The sequence below is a fragment of the Macrosteles quadrilineatus genome, unplaced genomic scaffold (genome assembly GCF_028750875.1).
Source record: "Macrosteles quadrilineatus isolate MER2022 unplaced genomic scaffold, UCM_ALF_1.0 Scaffold_4__1_contigs__length_99947679, whole genome shotgun sequence".
NCBI lineage: Eukaryota > Metazoa > Arthropoda > Insecta > Hemiptera > Cicadellidae > Macrosteles > Macrosteles quadrilineatus.
This window is the reverse complement of record NW_026542597.1, coordinates 70,807,233-70,833,522: the sequence shown is the minus strand read 5'-3', so window position 1 is coordinate 70,833,522 and position 26,290 is coordinate 70,807,233. Positions and strand designations below refer to the sequence as shown.

Here is a 26,290-nt window from a genome sequence, read left to right as displayed (position 1 = left end):
GTATTTTAGTACTAAAGTCCGTTCAGAAAATTTAGGGGGAGGTTTCACCATCCCTCTTTTTAGGTTAACATTTATATCAGCTGATGCTGTCAGCTGTTGTTTCATAGTTGGGATGAGTAGGAGGGGATGGAATAGTTTCCCCTCAAATCACTTACATTTTGTGATCGGACTGTAGTACGTATTATTTACTGCTCTACGTTAATTAATCTATTTTTTAGATGCCAATATTATCCGACTATGGTAAAATAATCATTACTTGTTAGCTCTATGAACAGTCCACCAACCTTCATATTGAGATCACTATAGAGATAGGTTTAGACGCTGACACCTGGGTGGGCATTTTTAAGGGGAAGTGAAGGATGAGTGTTGTATGAATGAGATGACAGCTTTGTTACAGACTAAGATCAGCTGGTTCCTCAGCCAGGATTGTTTATTACATGCCTAATTTTCAACAGCTGAGTAAGGTTCGAATCTTAAAACTTTTCTCGGAAACGAACCGGCAAGCTCCGCATTACCAGGTGAACACACAATCCAGCGACCTAGATATTGTTAGGTATAGGCAAATAAGAAACTAACTAAATTTATAGTTCTGTTATTCACAGTGGCCCTAACACACAAATATACAGTACAAATTACAAAATCAATAATTCGAAAAACATACATCATTTTTTTTTTCAAAGAATAAATATATTTTTCGCATATCCTAATCTACTGTTGTCAAACGAAATCAAATCACATTCACATATCTGATACAGCAAACAATAATTTAAAACTAAAACGCAATCGGCGAAAAGTAAAAAAAATGAACAAGGAGTTTCGGAAAACTCACATATGCCAACGAGTTTCTGATGCAAAATAAATTACAGTCACGTGATTGAAGGAGAAGAAGAAATGAAGGAGTGAAGGAGCCGCTATCCCAGGAGCCACAACCGCATCCTAGATTAACCGTGACCGAGTGCGGCCATGACCTCCTGGAATGGTTGAACCCTGCTGCATTTTTGTTTCGGTACAATCCTCGTGGAAGCTTATAAAATCTCCAGGAGTAACCCTTTTCATATGTAATGTGATGCGATAAAATTGGTATGCAATTTAACATAATTAAACAAATAAACATTTATTGTCTTTGTTGATAGTTAATTTGTTTACTGAGCAACAAATATAAGGCAACTAAATTATTACAACTGTTACATATTAACCGAGAGTTACCTTAATTACATAGTAAGATTAAGTGACACAACGGTAACATTATTGACCTGTACATCACCGTAGATTAAAAACATTGCCTTTGGAATCCGCAAGTTGACTTTTCATCCAATTGCAACATCAAGAGAATGGGTTTTTTGTGTTTAATTTTTCGTTACGTTTGAGTTTGTTCGTAACAGAACTTTCTTCCATTTTATGAATATTTGGCTCCGTTTTCCCTACTTTTTGGTTAAACGTCAATACTTACAATATACATACTTACTTTATACATTTGCTAACTATATAAGCTATATAGTTTATAAACTAGCCCTCTAGGTGTAGCCTACCCGGACACGAACAACATCAAAACAGTCTTCAGATTTACAATAAGATAACAATACTCCCTGTTGTTTAAGTTGCTATGTTTGGGCAACTAGAAACTTACTAATGACATCAACTAGTTGCGTGATAGAATTTACTCTGACGTCACTACTTTGAACACGAAACCAAATTGTCTTTGCAGCGCGAGTTTTGCTCTCTTTAATTACTCAATCCACTCAACCGTTCAATCCAAGGACGGTTTTGTTCCTGAGTAGTTTGAAATGTAAACAAACTTCTGTGGAAACATTGACCTACTTTTACTTGAGTGAGTTTAAAGTTAGATGCTCTTAACAAACTTAATAGGATTTTACAAGATTATGGATCCTACTTTTACGTCGACCAAGAAGCTTTACATGAATTATTAGAAATGAGCAAATACAAGTGAAGGTGCCAAACATTTGATTAACCATACACAATATTATATTTGTCCCCGGTTGCTCACCCTCTGTTATCTAAATAGCATTGTTTTTAGATTCACTCTAAAAATAGGGGTAAATTTAATCCATAAGGACCTCCAGGATTTCTAGACAAGAAAACAGAATAAACTAAACGCGTTATTGTGCTTGAACATACTAAGATTAGATTAGCACGTATCCGATACACCAGGGAAGCTGCAAGACGAGTTAGGCCCCTTCGCAAAAAAAAAATCAAACGGTCAATAATTTTATCAAATAGCTTATCAAATTGGGATCAAGCTCACCCCATGTTAAAATATCCTTAAATATTCTTCGCTAACTTTTTCTTATTTTAGAAGAAATTATTTGCACATCCAAACTAGTTTTTAACTAATTTTTACTCATGTAAATTGAATTTTATATTTTTGTAATTTATTCCTTGGTAATATCAGTTGTTTTGTGTAAAATAATCAAATAGGTATTCTTTTTAGTTAGTTCCGTCCAAACCGTCGAAATCTTTGTGAATAAGCCGGTTTTCGAACCCATCGCAGAAATCTAGGCTAACGACACACTCTATTTAACATTGTAGTGTTTTACCGCTTCTTGTCCCTAAGACCTCTACATTCCAAGACCTCAACATGTGTCGGAGTCGATACTTCCATTATCCTTGTTCAGTCCGCCTCACGCACATTACAACATCAATTTCTTCACCAATTGGTTCCAGTTGCATCATCCGCCGCTGTAGACCGCTGGTCGCCAACAACAACTTGTAGCGGATAACTCAGGTAGTTGTTGTTGTTGTTGTTGTCGTCGCGTTGGAAACCTTGGGCGATGGAGTTCAACCGCAGACAAGCGTGCTTAACATCGTTTAGATCTTGAGATTATATTGATATGTTTACGTCTAGAAACAAAACGGAAGTTAAAGTTCAAATATTTCTTAAGTGTGAGATGAGTTGTTTTCTTCTAGAGAAAGAGAATTTCTTGTTAACATCACTATAAGGAACCCTTTCAGAAATTTGATTGGTGTTTACAGTTTAACATTTTGTAGTTCTTTGATATATTAAGTTGATGTGCTTTCTTCTGTAGAGAATACGGAAGCTATTAGGGTTACAATATTTATTTGATCTATGAGATACATTCCCTGGAAATGGAGAACTAGAATTTCCTGTTTACTTTATTTGAAACCCTCAGGACTTTTAATGGGTTTGAAATCCGGAAGTTTGTGCAGATCTTGAGTCAGTTAAATTTAAAAGATTTAGTCTGTAGACCTAGACGAAATTTAAGTTGTCAGTTACCACATTTTTCTTATATAATAAAAATACTTAGTTTTGATCTTAATTAAATTGAACTATAAACTCTTTTATCTCGTTCTATGTTCCTTTTTTGGTGTTTTCTATTTTTTGATAATTTTTGCTCACTAACATCAAAACTGCTACCACCATTAAGACTATAAATATTATTTGTCATTAACTGGAAAAAAGATTATGCTAGAGATCGAGAACATGATTTAACAATCATGAATTTTGATGAAGATTTATGATCGTTAATCATAAAATCCTCGGATCTTCTCCTGTTTGTAAGGTTTTCGTTTTTAGTTAGATTTTCGTTTTTTATAAGATCCAGTTTTTTTACACTCACTCATGTCCAAGAAAATTACCTTAGAGTGCAATAAAATCTCTATTACGCTGTTAAGTACCAGAATCTTCTCTCAAATTTTATTCATTTTAAGTTCTTATCTCTGCCTTTTATATCCAACTGAGAATTTGATAATTACTTCTGATTTATTTACCTAACACAATTTATAAAGAGAAAATAAAAGTCAGAAGTAATCCTTCTTAGCTAAAGTGGTGGTAATATCTACTCGCCTAATGGCTAAGTTACATCCAAAGATTTGTCCAACAGCCTTTCAACGATCCCTCAAAATCCTAATCACTTACGGAAAACTTCCACCTCTAAACGGTGAATTTTTATTTTCGATGCAACCAAAAATAACATCTGTAAGGGAAATTCTGACCCTGACATGATGAACGATGCCTCATTTAATGACATTGAAGTTTTCCCGCGTCATTGGCCTTCCCGCGGTTTCTAGGCACAATCATTTACCCATGTAGCAAGTCACTTGATGAACCTCAGTAGAAAGATCTTCTCCAAGTAAGGATCGTCCAAGTGGGTTACTGGTAGTTTGTTGCCTCCAGACTCAAAGGAGGTTAGGTACGTTCTTTGGACTACTTACCAACCCAGCGCTGAATCTACTTCCTGTAAGTTGTAGGTATTAGTTATGTCGAGTTCGTACTATATACTATTGTGTAAACAAAAAAAATGCAACACGAGGTTTCCAGTTAGTTGATTACTTACACTTCCCCAACCAACCGATATAGCTCAAATTAGTATGTACGGTATTCAGTGATTTCTGGACTAAATGCTTCTACGACTCACCTTATAGAAAGAACCACATTCCTCCTTATTTTTCATATTTATTTTACAACAGTGTCTTTTGGTTTTAGTGGTCTGTCAATAGTCAAAGATAATTTTAAGGTAGGGTACTTTATAGTAACGTTTGACTACGTCTTGTATAATCTTGATCAAAAATATTTTACTTATGTTTAGTCATTAAAATAATTAGTTGGAAACAAGGGGTATAACTGTATAGTATTTAATATTCGTTTTTTATGTGCTATATCAATACAATTTGCATGGTTAAAATGTATGTTAAAATATTATAGGTATATTTCCTATAACAATACAAAAGCAAAATAACAAGTGATATGATGGCAGCAAATGAAGTATTCACGGTAAATAATGTAAGGAGACAATATCTTAATTCATAAAATAAAAGAAAGGCCAATTAAACCCCTTAATCTTATTTATCTACCGTCCAAAATAGCATCTAGTTAAGAGGTTTAAAAGACAAATACTCAAAGATTACCAACACTTTCACTTGTATTCAAAGATAATCCGACTGCAAGTCTTGGTCTAGTAATTTTCTGACTTACTAAGCCAAATTTTTGATTGACAAGGAAAGTTTGAAGGACATTATTAAATACGTTGTTTTCCAAAGTCCATTAAATATGGCTTAGACGAACAGCTCAAGGCTAAATTTCTTTCACATTATTCCAGACAAAATGTTAATATCATTGGATTCTTTCGAAATTTCCTGGTATTGGTATTTTGTATTTTAGTCAACTTTTATAGTCTGTGCCGTAGTAATAAGTATGAAGTATATTTAAAAAGTTTGTAGTAAAACGTTTTAAATATACGTATAATTACGTTTTATAACAGCTATAAGACTCGGAAATAAAACAAAAATAAACATATTTTTAAAATGGATATAGGTAGCTTTATGTTTTTTAGTATTGTATTATATTAACATATTACAAAGTTTTAACACAGAAATTTTGTGATCTAAATCGTATCAACATTCCATTTGATTACAATCTGGAGACCGGAACTCAATCCATTAACCTCAATAATCTAGATCAATTTTAAAGGCCCATAGTGACATCACATTAAAAAAAAAACAATACGTTTTTACTTTATTTCACCAATTAACCTGGTTTTTATTTTACCACTTCTTAACCTACTTAGGCAAAACCAGATTTGACTAATGAGACTGTTGTTTATAGTAAGTGTGTGTGAGTACATTTTTTTTTTGCTATATAAATAAAAAAATACACATCATTAATGCATTTTCAAATTATTGCTTATGAATGATTTAAATATCCAACCAGTGTGTTTTTGCTTGTGATGTAAACAGTCAATTAAATACACGGAATATTTTCCGGGTTGAAAAACTAAAAATATCTATAAATATCACTATTAGTCTACCCTTAAATACAAAAAAACAATGTATGTGAAAGTGACCTGTATTATTATTAGATCTATTGCTTTTCGAAAAATCCAAAATTTAAATAAAATCCCATGACTCAACTGTATTTAGTGGTTGTTTATGTTTTAATTTCCTTGTAAACGATGCTATTATAGTTTCTGAAAAACCTATCAAGCCATTTTGACTTTTGCTACACAGCAAAGCAAAGTGAATTGAATTGCATTCAAAGCAAAAGACTATTTTGTATTCAATATTCTTTGAATGTTATAACATTTTCAAAACTTGTAAAGGTATGTATTAATCGCCATAATTTGTCTGTATGAATCCTTAGTTTGATTTCTTATACTAAATTATGAAGTCAGACCTAATATTTTGCTTTATAACTAATTATAAGATCGGTGCCCTCTTTATTTTCACAGAGAAAGAAATTGAAATATGTTTTAAGTCCCTACTTTTTTGTTAGCCTTAGCTCTTGCAGAGGTTCTTATTTTAGTATTGATAATCCGATGCTGATGAAGTGGTCCTGGAAATTATTTGGATGCCTCATTTGAGGCTAATCTAATAAGTACATCCTATTCAGCTCCTTCAGAAGGCCGCGTTGGAGACTTGAGTGGGTGGTTACACTGAATGCGTCACTTCGCTTGGCACAGACCCGGCACTGATTACAATGAACGAGACAGCTGTTCTTTATCCACTACTTCCTGACAACTTAAAGCGAATCGAAAGATAAATATAGTCTAACTAGTGGCTTTAGACTCGCTTTGAAACAATTGCAACGACATTTAAGTCTTCAGTTGTAAAACAACTAGTTTTAGTCGACTACAAAAACAAACATGCGTAAACCCTTTAAATGTAGAGTGACATGTAATCAATGGCATTTTATTCAATTTCTTTTCTTTCAATCAGCTGTAAATGGCTTCTGTCACTTCTATGATTATTATCACATTTACTGATTGTTCCTAAAACGCTATTTATTACATTTTCATTATCAAGTGTGTGCCAAAACAAAATAGTACCTTCCATAAAAATAGCACAGACAGTTTGAAACTAATTGAAGCATAGCTCTAAGAAGAATTTTGAATAATCAAGTACATTAATACGATCCAATAAATGTATACATTTAGAATACGCAACTAACTACGCGTAACAACTTAGAAAACGCACTTGCTTTGTTATCCGTAAACCGGGGTTTTCGTGAATCATAAAGAAAATACTGTAGGTATGCACAAAATTTAACCAAATATTAAGCATGCCCCTAAGGGAGTATGCTTAATCTATGGTTTAACATATAAGGTGTGTAAACCTAATTTCAATACCAAGGGTCAAAGACCAGTCATAATTATCCTAAAACCTTTTGAAACATCAGAAAACAAACAAGACTGAACACGTTTCAAAACAACGGTAGACTTAATCTTATCTTCCCTTAAAATGCCAACAAATTATCCGTTTCAACGAACAGGCAACATACAAACAAACTGAAATTGAAAATATACTTGTTTGACTTCACTACATTGTAAAGCGCAAAAACGTTACATTAATCCAGGCGATTTACAACAAAAAACTGTAATTCTATTTAAATAGATACATTTCAAGGTGCAAGTGCACTTAGCGTGGGCAAGTTTCTACTTTGTAGTCAGTATCATCAAGGTGAACTACTATAGTTACGTGTATCAAGTGTAGCTAACATAAATCATGCAACTTTCCTTATTTCACTTTAATCACAACTTACACTTCCCTATGGTGCATTTGCATACCAGTGCGTTTGCATTTTTCCTCAGTTTGATTGAGTAAAAAAAACCGATTGGGCCAATCATATATTTTCGTCTTTCAATGATTAATGGGAAGTGGCTGTAGGAAGTAATATTTAGCTGTGGGTAGTTTTTATTTACTGTGCTGGTTACACATTGAGGTTCAAGAATAAATAAAATGAGGAAAGTGAGGAGTTTGTGTATTAGACGAGTTTAGTTTATCTTATAAATGAGGAACAATTTATTATGGAAAGTAAACTTAAAGAATAAGAGTGTAACAAAGTTTATTTTTATATTCATAAAATTACCTAAATATATATAACTATGCACTGCTGTACTAACCATGATATTTTATTCAAACCAGGGCTATAATCATTTAATGCACGACGGAGGCAAAATTCATGTGATGACGAAATAGCTAATAGAAAATGATAGTTTCTAAGCAAGCCTACAACTTTATAAGGCCAAGTAGGAACGTAATGGAAGACGTGCTATGTTTTTAGGTGCATACTCAAACTCAAACATATACAATTTAATTTTAAAAGTACAGTAACTATTTATTACCAACCACCTTCAACTGAATACCTACTTTTGCACAACTATATATGTTTTTAAACATTAAAAATGGTGTATATTAGGTCTACATGTACATTCCTGACAAAACCATTATTACCATCTGTAAAAAAGTATGCTACCTCGAGCATATCCAAAATAAAACGTATTGCAACATTATCAACTGAACTCAATGCACTCGACGACAAGGACAGCATTTAAAATTCCAGCTCCACTATTCCAAGTGTCCTCTGACCAGTCTCGTCCTTCCAGAAGTCCAAGGTCCTTAGGTCAGAGGGCGTCGAGCAAATGGCTATCTCTCACATAACAACCGGCTTGGCAACTTCACCTGCAATCACCTCTGAATCAGATTTGCATTAATTTCGCACTTTGTGGGATACTTATCTGTGAATAACCTTAGGTTATGTGTGACCAGAAACTATACTGGTTTGTTTTGTAAAGTTTTTTTTGTGAGTTTGTGTGTAAAAATGAACCTTCCCTTTTTCTTATTGATGTGTTTGATTAGTTCATGTTTCGGCACTTCTGTGCAACAATCACAGATCTTTAAACATTTTTAAAATTTATTTTGTTAGTTAATGTTTTTGGTGTATGAGTGTTATGACCAGTGACCATCAACTATATCTTCATTATCGTTTTAGAATGTATGAGTTTGTTCATAAAAAAAATAAGGTAAACAATTATATTTGCAAGGAAAATAATTACCTTTAGAGGGAAATAAGCATTTACTATGCAAGAACATGCCGGGGTATTTTTTGCGTAAGCAAGTAATGCAGTACAACCAATATTATCATTTTGCGATAAAAAGTTTTTTCAATAAGAATATAATATTTTTGAATCGAATTTGTAAGGAAATAAACTACCAATAAGGAAAATAAATATTTTCTTCCGTAAAAATTAAAATTGATGTTCTTGTGACTTTCATAACAAATTATTACACATTGGCTTACTTACATTTTATTTGTTAAGGTAACGTTTAATTATTAGTCTGTAAATTTGAAATTGGCAACTGTTGTATATTGTATGCTCAAATGAGACCAAAACATTGAACAACCACCACCAAAATAAAATACATGTCAAAGATTGACACTCCTGCACTATGTTATACAATACTCATTAATTTCAAGTTTTTATTTTACTTATTTACCTTTTTGCTTGGATGCACTTTTAACATCTTGTCTTAAATCACATATATGATATGAGTATTATCAAATAATCCGCTCAAAAACGTCAACTTTAGAGGCAATGAATGCGCAACTCGTAGCAAGGTAGCCTATTATTATTCCGTTCAGTCTTGGGTTATTTGAATTCAGATTTCCATGTAAAATACACGATTGTGAACATTCAAACATCGGGGTTGGCTTGCAAGCTATGTAACCTGTACAGCATAGTAGTAAGGTTGTCTGGGCATCTTTTTAGATTTATAACTTTATTCTAGCATTCCTATAACTTTGTAACAGTATGTTTTGCTGCATTGACTGGTTTTATGGTTGCGAGGAGCAAGGAGCAAGGACCTTTTTACGATAGGTTTACTTGAATGGTTTATATCTCCTTCTAGCTTGAATGATTTATCTGGCAATTTCGTATTTCATGAAAAGGGGAAGTTTTACTATTTTATTCCTAAAGATATATTTGTAATGCCATTAGGAAGTGCTTAGACTATTAACTAAATAGTACTAGTTTAAACACTATATACTGTATCATAATATTCAACCATCTGAATGATTCAGGGGTTTTAAAGTGTTCAGTTACTTTACTTGGAACATTACTTACTTAGTAACTTAGTAAAAACAATAGTACATAAACAAAACGTCAAGCACTTTAGTAGACCTTAGTAAATAAAGTACAAAAATTCAAAAGATAATTTATTCTAAAAGCCTATTATGAGGATTGAGAGTGATTACGGCTACTTGCTTGACGACTTATATTACAACTTTTAGTAGATATTAGATAAATCGTCCAATATAGTCTAAGCCCTTGCTCTACTAAGTAAATACTCCAAACATAAATGATATTATATTTATGATAGTAAATTTCTAAACATGATCAATGTGAGAGACAATATGAACAAAATAAATAAATAAAACTTGTTGTACACTTTGTATATTGTAAACCTTTACTAAAGTCACCAAAATTAGTTTCAGGATAAAGCTATGGAGATAATCCCCAAGGACACTATCCCGGAGAGCTTCCGGGATGCAACCGTGTTGATATCGGGAGCGACCGGCTTCATGGGTAAAGTTTTGACGGAGAAGTTACTGAGAAGCTGCCCTGACATACACCAGGTATACTTGCTGGTGAGAGAGAAGAAGGGGAAGAACATGCATCAGAGGCTGGACGAGATATTCCAGGATCCGGTAAAAACGTTATTTATTGTAATTTTTGTAACTTAAAATCGATTAACACCTTAAAACTACAGTTATTTTAACAGATAACAAATCAATTGAAGTATTTTTGATTGGGTACTATTGAGCAATGACTAAGCTTTAGAATACAATAATTTTCCCACAGTCTGAGAGAAAAAGCTCAGCCTGCCAGGTGCTTCATTATTAGGTAAAAACACAATTTCCATTTTACAACAACTACAGCTCAAGTATAAAATGAATCAAGAAAATTCAGACCTTTTAAGGCTGTTTAAAGACGTATATTAACTTTAGAAGAAAGTAAACCTGGTCGCTTCAATGAATGACTTAAAGTATTCTTTGGAGACTTCAGTGGGTGGTTATACTGAATGTGTCACTTAGCTTGGCACAACCCCTCCTATGAATGAACTTATTTATTTATGCCATCATACAAATCAAATCAAATCAAATCAAATCATTTATTTAGCCAAAATTTTAACAAAACAAGTTGCATTAGCTAAGTCACATTATTTTTAAAAGATGCCTTACATAGATCTACAATTATACAGGTATTTACAAAATGGCTTACATTATACTACAAATTGCATCAAAGACTTATAAATGAACATTTACAATGGCATTCCTAGAGCTGATATGATTTATGAATTCCTGGACGCTGTAAGAGGTAAAATTTATCAAAAGAGATTTTAATCGTTTTTTAAATTTTGGAAGGTTTGGTTCTAGCTTAAGAGAAAGTGGAAGAGAATTGAAAAGTTTTATTCCATTGTACTGTAAGTGTCTTTTGAAAAATGTCGTAGAATGTTTAGGGATTGGTAATGTGTGTGAGTTTCGCAAAGTGTAGTGGTTTTTGACAGAAACGTTAAATTGAGCAAGTTCTTGTTTTACAAATGTTAAGGATTCAAGAATATAAATGGATGGAAATGTCAAAATTTTTGAATGAGCAAAATATTTACGGCATGATTTACGCTTCTGCAAAGAGAAAATAGTCCTCATAGCCATTTTTTGAAGTTTAAACAAAATGTTGGTCTGCTGGCACTCACATCCCCAAATAGGTACGGCGTATGCTAAGTGGGGATAAATGAGCCCATAGTATGCAGTCAGCAGTACCTCCAGATTTTCATTGTTCTTGAGGTTACGCAAAACGAAAATACCAGAGCTAAGTTTCTTTGCAATGTGTTTCATATGGCCATGAAAACTAAGTTTCTCGTCCAAGATCAATCCAAGAAACTTGACATTTGGTGTTGGATGAACTTCGGTTTCGTCGAGAAGGAGACTGAATCCATTTGCGCGATTTGATAAGCGGAAGTTAATGAGTTGTGTTTTTTCTGTGTTAATTTTCAATGAGCTGTCGTCAAACCATTGGATTATACTGTTTGCTTCCAAAAAACTAATTTGTTCTAAATTGAGAAAATCAGAGCTAGAAATCGAAAGAGAGGTGTCGTCGGCGAACAATGATAGATTTGAGGATGTTGTGCAGGAAGAAAGGTTGTTAATAAAAATTAGGAAAAGGACTGGTCCCAGGACGGAGCCTTGAGGAACCCCCCTTGCAACAGAATTCTCAGCAGAAGGGTAGGATCTAACACACCCAGCCTCATCTACTGCCCTTATCTCTACATATTGACTCCTGTCACAAAGAAATGACCTGACCCAATCCAAAGCCAATCCTCTCACGCCCACATTGCTCATTCTTTTGAGCAATAAGTTATGGTCCACCATGTCAAAGGCTTTGCTTAAGTCAAAAAATAAACCAGCAGAATAGTTTGCAGCATCTAATTCACAAACCACCTTGTTTATTAATTTAAACATCGCTGAAGTGGTAGATTTGCCCTTTGTAAATCCATGCTGGTTTTCGGATATGATATTATTTGTCCTGAAAAAATCCCACAGCCTTATCACCATGATTTTTTCAAATATCTTTGAAAACACAGACACTACTGATATGGGCCTATAGCTATTGCAAAGCGTTGGATCTCCTTTTTTTAATATAGGCCTGACCACTGACACCTTCAGCGCTTGGGGAAACGATCCACTAGAGAATGAAGTGTTAATTAAATGACATAGGGGTTTTATCAGATATGGTGCAATCTTTTTAAGTAAATACGGAGATATTTCATCAGCCCCTGAAGACTTTTTATTTTTTAGACTTTTAATGACACTTAAAATTTCCTTTTCGCTAGTTGGACGTAAAAAGAGTGAACCAACAGCTCTTTTATTAATATCTGTATTATTGGATGAAGTATGTCTTACGTATTTACCCGTATCTGAAAAGAAGTTGTTAAGCTGATTGGAAATGCATTTGGGGTCTCTGATTACTTCGCCACTATCATTTTTGAGAATTATTTCTGTGGGATTCGTTTTGGTAGATGGTCGTCTATGATTTATTATGTTCCATATAGTTTTTGCTTTATTGTCTGAACCCTCAATTCTCTTTAAAGTGTCCTCTGACTTTATTTGTCTTATTAAACGTCTATACTGATTTTTTAACTTTTTGTAATGGTGAACCAAGTTGTGGGACGAATCAAGATTTTTTGTTTTGTTATATAGGGCAAACAGCTGTTCCTTAAACTTCGTAACCTCAGGTGACTTTATCTTTTTTCTAGTTGTATTTTTATTGATTTTTTTGTACTTCATGGGGAATGATTTTTCGAATAAATATTTAATTTTGCTTAAAAATGTGTCAAACTTGGATTGCAAATCTGCTGCATCATAAACTTCATCCCAGTTTTCTTTTGAGATAAAATATGAGAATAAGTCCATGTTAGAATTAGAAAACAATCTTTCATACTTTAAAAAGGTTTTCGGAGCTAATGGAGTGGTATTGAATTGCAAGATTGCAGTTTGAGCGCTGTGATCTGATAGGCCTGAGGCTATGACAAAGCCCTTGACGTCACTCTTGTTTGTATACACATGGTCTATGAGACTACGAGACCCATTGACTTCTCTAGTGTAAGTTGTTATAATATTATGAAGATCAAATGAGGCCAGGTTTGACGTAAGCTGTTGAGCAATAAGTGTGTCACAAGCAAGGTTTATGTTAATGTCACCCATAACAACAATTGTGTTGTGGCGATTATAATATTTATTGATACAGTCAGTTATAATATCGAAAAACTCTGCATGCATGTTTGAAGGGGGTCTATATACAGCCAACAGCAAAATTGTCTCATCATCATCTATGGTTATTGAAACAGAAGCAAGCTCACAAATACCCTCTTTTGAGAACTCATCACAATCAAGAGGTTTGCAGTCAACTCCGGGTTTGGCCCATATGCCGGCTCCCCCGCCTTTCATTCCTGATCTGCAGAAAGATGTTATGCACATGTATTCGTTGATTGCGGAGTTTTCAGCTTCTTCTGCTTTTAAAAAGTGTTCGGTTAGACAGATAAAGTCTGGACATTCATCGTCAACAAATATCTCCAACTCGTTTATTTTGCTTAACAATCCTCTTATATTTTGATGCAGGAACTTGAGGCTTGTGTGCGCGGACCCCACCCTCCTCTGAGATAGATTGCCCAGGGGATTTCGGGTGGTTTTTGGGCTTCTCCTAAAAAATGTTTATTGACAAAAACACGTTTGGTAGATGATCTATGGGCTTGGAAAGAACTGACTCGATTATTAGTAGGGATTGTGTCGGAAGGGGTTTTCTGTGACTTTAAGGTACGGGTAGCAGGAGGGGGGCAGGTGATTGGGGAACGTACTCCAGGTGGAGTTGTTAAGGAAGCAGCTATTAGTTCGGCTAGGGCTACTTTTCCTCTCATGTTGAGGTGTAACCCATGTTTGGTGAACTGGTTGCGGGATAGAGACTGCAATGATACAAAGGAGACATGTTGGTGACGATTTGACAGGGATAAGAGGTCATTATTTACTCTGTCCACAACAGGGTTCATGGAAGGAGAGTCATGTCTAGGTGGTAGGCCAACAAGAATAATCCCAGGATTTGACACAATTTTTAAGAAAGAATCTAGCTCCGGCAAAAAACTGTTACAGCGTCCAGTCACATCAAAATTGTTGGTACCAGCTATAATAACAATTACATTTCCACTACCTAGACGTCTGTCTTTATCGATACCAGCTAGTACCTGTTCCATATTACCATTAGCGTTAACAGTACCAGACACATTAAAACTACTTTTTAACTTCTCCCCTAAGATCCAAGAGAGACCCCTACCGTGACTATCACTATATATTTTCAGGTGAGGTAAGGTCTCGTGAGAAGGATTATTAGGCTCAGGTCTAGGGCTCGGGAGAGAGGTACTAGGCTCTACTACAAAAGTATTTATTATTTTTTGTTTTTTTGACTTGCTCACCTTTTGTTGTTTTTTCTTTGATTTTGAGATAGGTTTGTGGAGGGGGTGGAGAGGTTTTAATACATTTACATTATTATTATTATTTACATTATTATTTTCCCTCTCAAGAACTTTAAACCGATTAGTACAGTTTACAACGGTTTGCTTGTGAGAAGACATTTTAACATTGAATTTACTTTGTTTCCTGTTTTTTCTTATTACCTTTTTCCATTTTTCAGGGACATTCATTGATGTCTCAATACAATTGACACTGTCTGAGATAGTCTCATTAACACCGTTAACACGGTGTAACACAGTAACATAAATAAAAGAAATACTTACATTTATTTTCAAAAGAAAGAGTGTTGAACTGGGAAGGTTTTTGTTGATATAATCTAGCAAGGTTTTTAAAATCAAACTATTTTCTAATAATTGTTTGCGATGAATGGATAATTAATTGTAACAATAGTAATTTAGTTCATTTTGATGAATTCAGTGGAATATTGGTACTATACTATGTTGAAACAAAAACATTTAAATTTAGTGCAAATATCACTTTGACACCAGTGAAAGAGGATTTTGAAAATCAGAATCCAACATTCCCTAATCTCTGTTATGATATTCTCAGCATTTACTTTTGATCTCATCTTGAAATCTGAATCCTGATTTTAAAAACTTTTTTAAAATCTTACAGCTGTGTAATGGTTTAGAATTCTGTTTTAATAATCTTAACAGCTGTTTATATATTAATTATACAGTTTATTTTGGCTTCACCGCTTTGATTCACTGATCTCTCATGGATTTCAATGGTTTTTACAGCTGTTTTATGCATTAGATTTTACATTTTGGACACTGTTATTGTTTTAACATCTGTTTTTGTTTGCAACAGCTGTTCTCTGTGCAGGAACAGCCCACATACCAGTTTTATTGACCTTACAGTTATAGTTTTAGATATTCTACCATTGCATATGTTATATTGTCATAGCATAAATAACTTTTTCCCAGCTATTCTCCGTGCTGGAGCAGGAGCAGCCCAAATACCGTTTCAAAGTGACAGGTATCGGCTGTGACATCTCTGCACCAGGTCTGGCACTCAGCGACCACGACAGACAGATCCTGACACAGGAGGTGTCGGTCGTGTTCCATGGCGCGGCCACTGTACGCTTTGACGAGAAACTCCGAGCAGCCTACAACATCAACGTGCGCGGGACTCAAGAGATGCTCAACCTGGCTAAGGAGATGAAGAATTTAAAAGTTAGTCTCTAAATATATTTTGAATATTTAACAAACATGTGGGTAGATAGTGTTTAATGTTTGCAAGAAAAAGTTCAGAATAAACTTAAGTCTGGATTCACATAAGGTATTGAAGTAGACATGTTGACCAGCGCTGCAGCTATTTCTTATTTTATTAAAAAAAGACAAAAGTTTACTATGGCAATCACAGGGCGTGCCTATACAGTCTAAAATTCTATTTCTTCTCGTAGGTTTTGTTACATTGATAGATTGATGTTACATAAAAGACACTGTAACTTACAATAAGCTGTACTTTCATTCAGGCTTAGTCAAAACACTCCAGAAATCATTAATTCACATCAGCCCCCTCTGTCCTGCTCTCAACTCAACGACGTTCGTTTGTTCACTCGAAGACAGCATACAATATCACTTTTTGTTCGCATAATTTGAACGCTTATGCATGTACAATATTTGTTGGTTTCAAGACTAACAATACCTACAATATAAAATAAACTACATTGTTCTTGAAAGAGTTGTTTATAACTCTGCTATTGCTGATTTCGCCGCATGTCCAGCAAAGATTTTCAGTGATCATTCTTACTATTATGATAGTTAGTTTTAGACAGTTTAGTAACAATGAAAAAAAATACTACTGTACAACAGAAATAAGTAAGATATTTGAAGCTGCAGCATCTGCGGAAATGAGCTTGGGATCATCAAATAACTCACAAGACAGTCATACAATTTATCATAGACCTTAACTTAGAAGTCATGTATTTTTTCAGGCTTTTATCCACGTATCAACTGCGTATGCCAACTGCCACCTGAGTGTTATTGACGAGACCCTCTATCCAGCCCCGATCAGCCACCAACGACTCAAGGAGATCATAGAACATGTTGATGATGACGATCTGTTAGAGGCCATGTTGCCAAAGTGAGTAAAAATGCTCAGTAAACCAATCAAATCTCAAACCTAATGAAATAAATTGATTTAATAATGTCTACTTTTATAATTTTGATTATACTTATCACAAAACACCTTTCTTGTGAAATACTTTTGTATAAAAATCAGATTAAGGGCAACAACATAAACTTTGAGTTCTTTTTCAGATTGTTAGGAGAGATGCCGAATACTTATGCATTCACTAAAGCTGTTGCTGAACATGTTGTCAAAGACTACACAAAAATACTTCCAGTTACTATTTTCAGACCAGCCATTGGTAAGCTTTTCAAAACATTCACATTATTTTCAGAGAATTTTACTTTATTTTGGCTTGTTGACTTAGTAGTAAATATACAGTTTTACTTTACTAACAAAAAATTGCAATCATCAATTCATTTGTACCACCCCAGTTTAAGAGATGACTTATTTTGGTGTGTGTGTGTAGTAATCTTTTAATATGTCCATTTAGTACTGTTGTCGTTGGCTTCATTTACATTGTCTCAACCTAATCAAGTATCACAAATGAAAACTGGATGTTTTACAATGAGATTTTAATATAAATAAAAATATGGTATGCACTCATGTTTGTGGCAATCATTATTGTTCAAAACTTGTCACTGTGAGAGTAAAAGTTTTGAGCACTTTTAACAGATCAAAAATTTAATAACACAGTTCATAGCAGTGTATTGTGTACTTGGCTGCAAAGCCTGACACACTCTACATATTATACACTCTTTTTTAATACTGTAATGGATGTTACAGTTGTACATACTAGTTAAAAAAACTATTAGCTTTGCTGCAAGGGTTGGTTAGAGGTGTTATTTCGTTGCGTTTCTTGAAGTAAAAGATAAAATTCATAAAAATGGGTAATCTTGAAGCAAGTACATACTTGCATGTATAACCCATTCATTTCATATCCCCCAAACTTATTTCCAGCAAAATGCTTCTCTAATCCGACGATTGGTCTGTTTCAGTGGTGGGCACAGCTTATGAGCCCCTCATTGGTTGGACAGACAACCTGTACGGTCCGACAGGTCTTGTGGTAGGAGCTGGCTGCGGAGTTCTGCACTCCATCTACGCCAATGTTGACTGCATAGCCAACATTGTGCCTGTGGACATGACCGTCAACGCACTAATCGCCAGCGCACGGGAGACCATGGCTCAAAGGTAAGCATTGCAGGGATTTAGTGTAAAAAGTTATATACCGCTGAAGTCTGCTTAAGACATAACACTATGATTATTTAATAGTTATAACATAGACATTGCCCAATAGAAGGGATATCTTCATTAAAGATCCACAATTTTGAACCAACTTTTAGAACAGTAGTGTAACATCTTAACAATCACAGGTTAAATTAATTGCATATCGAAGGATCTAAAAACCCCTGTGATAACTTTATAGTCTTTATAAAGCCTTGAATGTATTTTGGACAACCCCCTCTCCTTTGTTCCTCATATGTGTTTCCTACTGAGATTTATATGAGAACCAGAACAAAAAAAATCTTATTCTGGATATGCCTAGCTTACCAATGCAGTTTTCAATTAGAAAAGCCCAGATTGTAGAAAACATACATTTGGACCTCTCCATTATCTACCCACTACACTTATAGTCGTGTAATCACTATATGTATTACAGCCAAAACAACCAAACACCAGAAACCAGAAATGACAAGACAAACGAAGACGTGAAAATATACAACTATGTGTCGTCAGTGGAGAAGCCGTTGAAGTGGGGTGAATTCAAGTACCTGATAGAGCTGCATGGTACAAAAGTACCTCCCATGAGAGCAATGTGGTACTACTTCATGACGACACACCGCTTCCTTCTCATGCACATGATCTGTACCTACTTCCTTCACTACCTGCCTGCTCTCATCATAGACGGATTGGCCAAGATCACTGGAAAAGAGAGTCCCAAGTGAGTTCAAGAATAGTATTATTTTAAAACTAGAAATTTAGTTTTTTTGTTTGCTCTCCTTTGAATTAATTAGCGATTTATTGACTCAAATCTCAAAACAAATCATTAACATGATTGTTGAATATAGTTTTCCACAGCAAAAACTTGGCTCTATTAAAACAAACACCGATTCTGATAATAGAACATCATTCGATAAATTTTTATGAAACTGTCAGCCAATAACTTTTTGATAGTTAAACATATTGAAATCATTTAGCATTTCCACACCCCTTATTGGCGTCCTCCTGTAATCCAGCTTCTAGTCGTGAATTGTGGATATATTTTTAGGCATGCACTGTGGATGCGATGCTCCCTGGTGTAGATTAACGTCCACACTAGTGAGTATTACGACTATCTGCAGTACTATCCTGATAATTATACCAACAAGGAAAAATGTGGTTCGGATTCCACTAAATACTTCCTCAGTTACTAATTGGCTGTATTGGTTATTAATTAACAGCTTGTCTAAGGAACATCGCTAACAAGACTACAAGATCGCGCCACTCCCTTCACTCATATTTGGGTTAAAATACGCACCTAGTGGCATCCCCATCTTAAATAATTGATATTGATAATTAATTAACTTTTATTTTATCTCCAACTTATGATGTTATTGTTGCAGCCTATACAAAGTGTATAAGAAGATTGACAAGTTCACCATGGTTCTGGCATACTTCGCACATAGATCATGGGACTTCAGCAACAACAATGTGCAAGCCATGTGGAAGAGCTTGAGCCCGAGCGATCAGAAAACGTTCAACTTTGATATGAAACAGCTGGACTGGGACAAGTTCTTCTACAACTACATCCGAGGCCTGAGAGTTTACCTGCTCAAAGACGATATGAGCACTCTGCCCCAAGCCATGGTTAGGTGGAGGAGGTATGTGTTTATACTTAACAAATAGTGTGGTTTTACAATTTGTGAAAAATGTTTACAGACTTAAAATTCCTTTAATTTTAGTTGGCCAAACTTGTAGTTCGGTGCCGAATTGAATCCATCTTCGGGTTGTACGAGGACACATGTGTATCGTTGTCAAGTTCTGCTGATAAACTTTTGTTGCTTGTGCATTTGCAAGTACTTCTGTATTTCTTTTTTTTTATGTTGTTTTGTGTAGAAGATGACTATGCAGACACTAGTCCTTGAACAGCCTGAAGGTGATACCATTTGGTATTTTATTCCTGCAGATTTTATAATCTAAAGCAACATCAAGTTAACAATAATTGACTGCCTTCATCAGTTAGGAAAGTAGGACCAGAAGACATAACCAAACATTGTTATATTTTATTGCAATTATTTTTGTAATTACAGTTTTCTCATTAATTATCCTGAAATACACAAATATCAGGCATTATGCATTGAATCAAGCCTTCTGTGTAACATCAATATAATAGGTAGCAAGAGCAATGGATCCTTCAAAATAAGGGTCAGACAGGTACCTTAGTAAATCACATGATTTAAATTAAGTGTCAACAGCAAAATGTATATTAATTACATTGCATTGGCGTAAGCTTGAAAAAATAATTTGCAATCACAGCAGAATTGATGTATGTTAACATGATGGCACACCTAGAAAATTCTGTTAAACCAAAATCTTGACCGGATATCCACTCCACAAAATTAACGAATGAGCACGGGCCTAATGGATGAATGATAATTTTTGTTCAATACAAGGTGCATATTTCTCATACATAATATTCATGTTGCAGATTCTACTGGGCTCACCAAACACTGAAGGCTTTGTTCGGCTTCATCGTCCTCCGCGTCGCCTGGACTGTTGGGTCCCTCGCCTACAACAGTCTAAGATGACTTGTTTAATCGTTGTATTTATTGTTTCTTGATTTGCTTTAATATTTATGTTTAATTTTACTTTTAATTTAGTTTGTACAGAATAAATGTTTAAGTAATACTATATTGCTTTAATTAAATACATCCCTTATCCTATAGAACAAGATAGCTTGGTACACCGATTCGGCTTGTAAGTTAGAGTGATGTCAGAAGAGCTGATTTGAGGAACTGATTTTTAATTAATGCTCCATCAAAAACTATCAAATTTATGGCTTAAACTCTATCATGTCGTTTGAGCAAACTTTTGTATGCTCACACAAATCCGCACATCAGTTCGGCTTGATCATGAATTGACAAACCATATTGAACATGTGCAGCTGGCTATGATCTAGTATACGATTTTTGTCTGTACTCGATCCTTAAAATACCTAAGTACCTACTCCATTTTAAAATCCATGCGCCATTAAGTATAGATAAAATCTTAAGAAAAAGTAAAATAATATTGTGGTAAAGATTTGATGGACAAAATCAGTCTTACACACAAACAAAAATAACTAGGTACAAGCAAAACATTTTCTCAAAAATTGTGATAAAATATATTTACCAATCAAAACAATACTAATTTAACTTTAACTAACAATACCGGTACTAATAATAATACAACGTAAAACTATTTTAAAAAATTGAGCTTATTGTGTTGTAGATTTGTGGAAAATTTATTAGTGACAGATTCTCTATAGGGTTCTTACCCACAGGCCGATGTCTTAGGAGGGTCCACCTCCTTGCCACCTTACATAATATGTAAGGTGTAATCTATATTTGAATCACTTATTTGAGAAACAACACATATCCATTTTTTTGACATTTTCACTTTTCAACTAATATGTCTTCTTTAAATGTAAATACATCGTTTTGTGTAGAAACAACACTAATCCTATGTTGCTAAGGGAAACTAAAATGGTCCTTAATATTTCGTTTATTTGAGAAACCACACATCTCCTGGACATGTGTGGTTTCTCCAACAAACAGAAATCAGCTGTGCCTGTGCAGAAATCAGTCTTCAGTTTACTTACACTTTTGAGGTTATGTATGACTTATTTCGTGAAAGAGCTTATTTCGTTTTTTATTATTGCATTTTAACTTACTTTCATTATGTCAGATAGTGAGGAAATTCCTAAGAAGAGAAGGAAAGGTGTAAAAGGTGTTAAGTACAAGTGTGAAATAATAAAAGAGTGTCGTGTAAAAGGAATAAACTACAAAAACTGGAAAGGTAAAGATGTTGTTCTAACCAAGAAAGGAGTAGACTGTCTGTGTACAATGAAGTGTTTTGAAAGAGTGAACTCTACTGATAGGGACGAAATAAATAATAGGTTCTATAGCCTAAATACTAAGAATGAACAGGACTCGTACTTGCAAAGCCTTATTACTTTGCATGAAATTGCTCGACGAAGGCCTAAGGAAGAAGTAAATCCAAAGCCTAAGTCTTATTCTTATACTTACCGAGTTTCATGTAGTTCAGGTGCTTATTCTGTATGCAAAAAGGCTTTTGCAGCAATACATGGTATTTCAGAAAATCGTATCCGAAGATTGTACACTTTGTTGTCTCAGGGCAAATCACCTATAGATATGCGTGGAAAGCAGAGACCAGGCAATGCAAAATCAGACCAAGTGATTCAGACGGTATGTAATCATATACAGTCATTCCCACTCAAATCATCCCACTACAGCAATAAAATTTTAAACTATTTAAGCGAGAGGCTTAATGTTAAGGTTATGTATAAGTTGTTTTTGGACAAGTATCCAGATATGGTAAAAGATGTGAAGTACAATTTTTACTACAAGCTATACAAAGAAAAGTATGGATTTCCATTCGGAAGGCCACAAATAGACACATGCGTAGCCTGCGAAGAACTTGGTGTTAAAATTAAAAGCGTGAGGTTGAATGACAGAGCAAAGCTAGCTGCAGCAGCAGAGAAAATAGTACACATTAGAAGGGCTAAAAAGTTTTTCAAAAAATTAGGTGAAGTGAAAAAAACTGTGAAAAATAGCAACAATTCTGCCGCTGTTTGCCTGGATTACATGCAAAACTTGGAGCTGCCACATATTCCTATCCAAGACGTATTTTACCTACGACAGTTAACTGTCAATGTTTTAAGCATACATGATTTAAAAACAGGTAAAGCAAACATCTATGTTTATCATGAAGGTATGGCCAAAAAGGGACCTAATGAGGTTGTATCATTTTTAAATGAATATGTGGAGTCTCTACCCAAAGAAATACAAAAATTGTATGTTTTCTCTGATGGTTGCGGTGGACAGGTGAAAAATAATACAGTGGTACGCTACCTACTTTCTTTGACGGACCGGAAAAGGTTTAGTGAAATTACCCAATTTTTTCCTGTGCGTGGCCATTCATATCTTCCTTGTGACCGGGACTTTAGTGTCATCAAAAGGAAATTAAAGACTGTAGATAGAACCTACACCTTACGTGAGTATGTTGAGCAAATCATTACCTCAAGCGATAAGATGAATTTTATGGTAACAGTTCCTCAGACCGAAGACATCTTTGATTTCAAATCATGGTGGAAACCATTCTATAAAAGAAATACAATATCTGAATCGTCAAGAGGACGTCATGTGCCCAAGGATCAAAAGGTGCATTTCAACATAAGCAATTTTAGGCATTTGACATACAATTCTCAAGAAAAAGGAACAGTGTATACCAGAGAGTTCATTGACTGCATCGTACAACACAAGTTTTGCCTTTCGTCTCGCTTGGAATCGCCTAGTGAACCACCCAAAAAGGCCTACCCTAGTGGAAAAGTCCCTATTAATGTTAAAAAAATGTTGGATCTTAAGAAGATAGCTAATTGTTTACCTCAGGATGAAGATATTCAAGAGTTTTGGAAAGAAATTTATGAGTGGCCAACACACCAAGGCAACGAAGAAAATGAAACACTCCAAAACGAAGAACTGGATGATTGAAGGTATGAAAAATGGACAGATTTGACTCTATGTAGGCTTTAACCAACTCAGAAAACATATTCATGACATGTTTAATAAATTGTGTAATTTTAAACAACTAACAATCTATTTATATTATATCCTTTTCTCAATTTATTTGAGAAACCACACATCTCCATTTTTTTTTATTTTATAAAAAAATATTAAAATAAATTATTAAAGAAATAAGTTGATAAAACATATTAGAATGACGTTAGTTATGTATACAAATATAATATAACTAAATTATTTAAGCAATTTAGTTGCAAATATGTTTTTTTTTGTTTTCCGAAAGTTTTATTTTGTGGATATGTGTTGTTTCTCAAATAAGCGATTCATTTATAAAAGAGGAAGTTTGTATGTATATATATATATATATATATATATATATATATATATATGTTTGAACGTTATGGACTCTGAAACTGCTCGACAGATTGTAATGAAACTTTTAGGAATTATTAAGCATCTTTCAAGGATGGTTTGTGTGAAGTTTGGTGCAGATCCGTCAAAAGGGTTCCGCCCCAGAGGGTTTTAAGTGGGACAATGTCAGACTTTTTGAACTACAATGTTTACAAATAAATATAATTTAAAAGCAGATGTTTACTTTCACCAACTGTTTTGTTGGTTTGAATAACCACAACATGCTGTATTAATCATGATTTGAAATAGTGCCACGATATTTCTACAGAGTGCAGCACAGAAAACTATTTTACTTTTGAATAATTCCAAATATATTAAACCCCAATCGCAGCACACCTGTGCACTCAACAATGTTTAAATTCTCCAATGTTAAATATGTAAACATAAAAACCTTGATCAAAGTATTATAAACAATAAAAGGGATGGCAATGCCTTAATATTTTTGATCTTTTGTTCTATACCCACACAATCTAACATAAATTATTAAGTGAATAATAATCGTGCATGCTATCTCAGGTATTCAAATGCCTCTCAATTTGTCATTTACCCACCACATTACTGGCATTAAAAGAAGGAACTCCAATAATACTAATGCGAAACTTAAATCCACCGAAGCTGTGCATTGTTACCAGACTGACGATTAAAAAAATGTCACCAAAATTGATTGAAGCAAAAATTATCAGTGGTAAGTTTAAAGGAGAAATAGTCTTAATCCCAAGAATACTGATGACTTCATCTGAATTACCCTCTGAATTTAAGCAACTACAATTTCCTTTTTTTGTCTTGCTTTCGCAATCACCATTATAAGGCACTAGGACAATCCCTGACTTTCGTCGGTTTAAATGTAGGAAAAACATGCTTTTCACATGGACAGCTGTATATTGCGTGCTCACGTGGTGGTAGGTACGCCTAAAAACTTATAGAAAAAACAAAAAACATTGTTTATTCACTGGTAATTAGGTAAAATATTATATTTTTATTTTTGGTACACACTCTTATTTTATTATTCATCGTAAAGAACAAATTACCATTTACAATAATAGTTGTTAAGCGCAGCAACGCACGTCGGGTAACTGCTAGTATGTTATATAACGTAATTAATTAAGCATATTATGCTTTCAAAGCATCATTTATCATTTATTTAATTAATTAAATTATAAACAGCTGTTTGATTCAATTAACAGATGTTAGTTTATATACCTAATTCATTAAGACCCTAGACAACCATAAAGTGTAGCCTATGTGGTGCTAATGTGTGATTTAAAAATGCAGCAAGTCTATGATTTAATTTGAAAAGATAAATGATTTAAAGTGTAAATGTAAATCAAATTCAAATCCCTACTTTTTATGTTAATAGATCTAAAAGAATAGGACAAAACATACCTTAGTGTAGCAATAGCACCAATATTGCTTCATATTGATGTTTCATAAATGAGATATTTTACCATAATTCTTCGATTTTAGTCAAGCCTTATATGTACTGTAGAATATTAAATACAAATTAAACTTTGAGCAATACTCTACAAAACTTATACAACCTTTCTTTAAAACCAAACACAACCCTTTACTAAATAATGCACATTATTTCCTCAATCTACATTAAGCATGTTTAAATGTTTTTTTTTAGAAAATAAATAAACACCAGTTCATTGCATTGACCAGCTGTTTTATTAAATTAAATCATCTAAACATTTGGAAGCATGTCAGGTAGCCCTTTGGAAATCGGCCTGTGGGGCTGCGTTGGCTGAACGCATAAGAAATTTGTTCATACCAATCATTTTTTGGCAAATCTACACACTCTAAGCTTCATTTTTTATGTGCCATATGCCTATATTTTTATTTGCTAAATGGCCTTAACCATTTACATAAAATTTGATTGTATCACTTTAATAATATAATAGATTTATTTAAAGTTCCGTTAATTTAACATTGCTGCTATATTTCTTGCTGATACCCTAGTAGCACAAATATATATTAAATACATATGAATAAATATATTTAAAATCTATTTTATATATCTCAAGTGTGTATTAATGTCAATTTTATATAATATTTAAAATATATTAAATATATAAAAAATATGTTTTTGAATCTATTAAATATTAAAAAAATATGTTCCAATAATATATTTTAGTGAATAATATTTAAATAAAAAATGTATTTAATAGCCTATCTCTTCCAAACATCCCATGGG

At 33.9% G+C, this 26,290-nt stretch overlaps 1 protein-coding gene across 2 annotated transcripts in view; it reads left to right on the top strand.

Moving 5' to 3' along the window:
- Positions 1 to 20,794, top strand: part of LOC128991905 (fatty acyl-CoA reductase wat-like) — a 31,978-nt gene extending 11,184 nt beyond the window's left edge. The window contains exons 1-9 of one of the 2 annotated variants that reach the window (XM_054415181.1): positions 4,121 to 4,216; positions 10,241 to 10,459; positions 15,757 to 16,005; positions 16,770 to 16,918; positions 17,095 to 17,204; positions 17,902 to 18,094; positions 18,564 to 18,845; positions 19,507 to 19,764; positions 20,592 to 20,794. In XM_054415181.1, coding sequence (XP_054271156.1) covers positions 10,256 to 10,459; positions 15,757 to 16,005; positions 16,770 to 16,918; positions 17,095 to 17,204; positions 17,902 to 18,094; positions 18,564 to 18,845; positions 19,507 to 19,764; positions 20,592 to 20,691 — 1,545 coding nt within the window. In that variant the 5' untranslated portion in view covers positions 4,121 to 4,216; positions 10,241 to 10,255 and the 3' untranslated portion in view covers positions 20,692 to 20,794. Of the gene's footprint in view, positions 1 to 4,120; positions 4,217 to 10,240; positions 10,460 to 15,756; positions 16,006 to 16,769; positions 16,919 to 17,094; positions 17,205 to 17,901; positions 18,095 to 18,563; positions 18,846 to 19,506; positions 19,765 to 20,591 lie in introns of those variants that run through there. The other variant, XM_054415180.1, reaches the window with a different exon arrangement.
- The last annotated feature ends 5,496 nt before the right edge of the window (positions 20,795 to 26,290 follow it).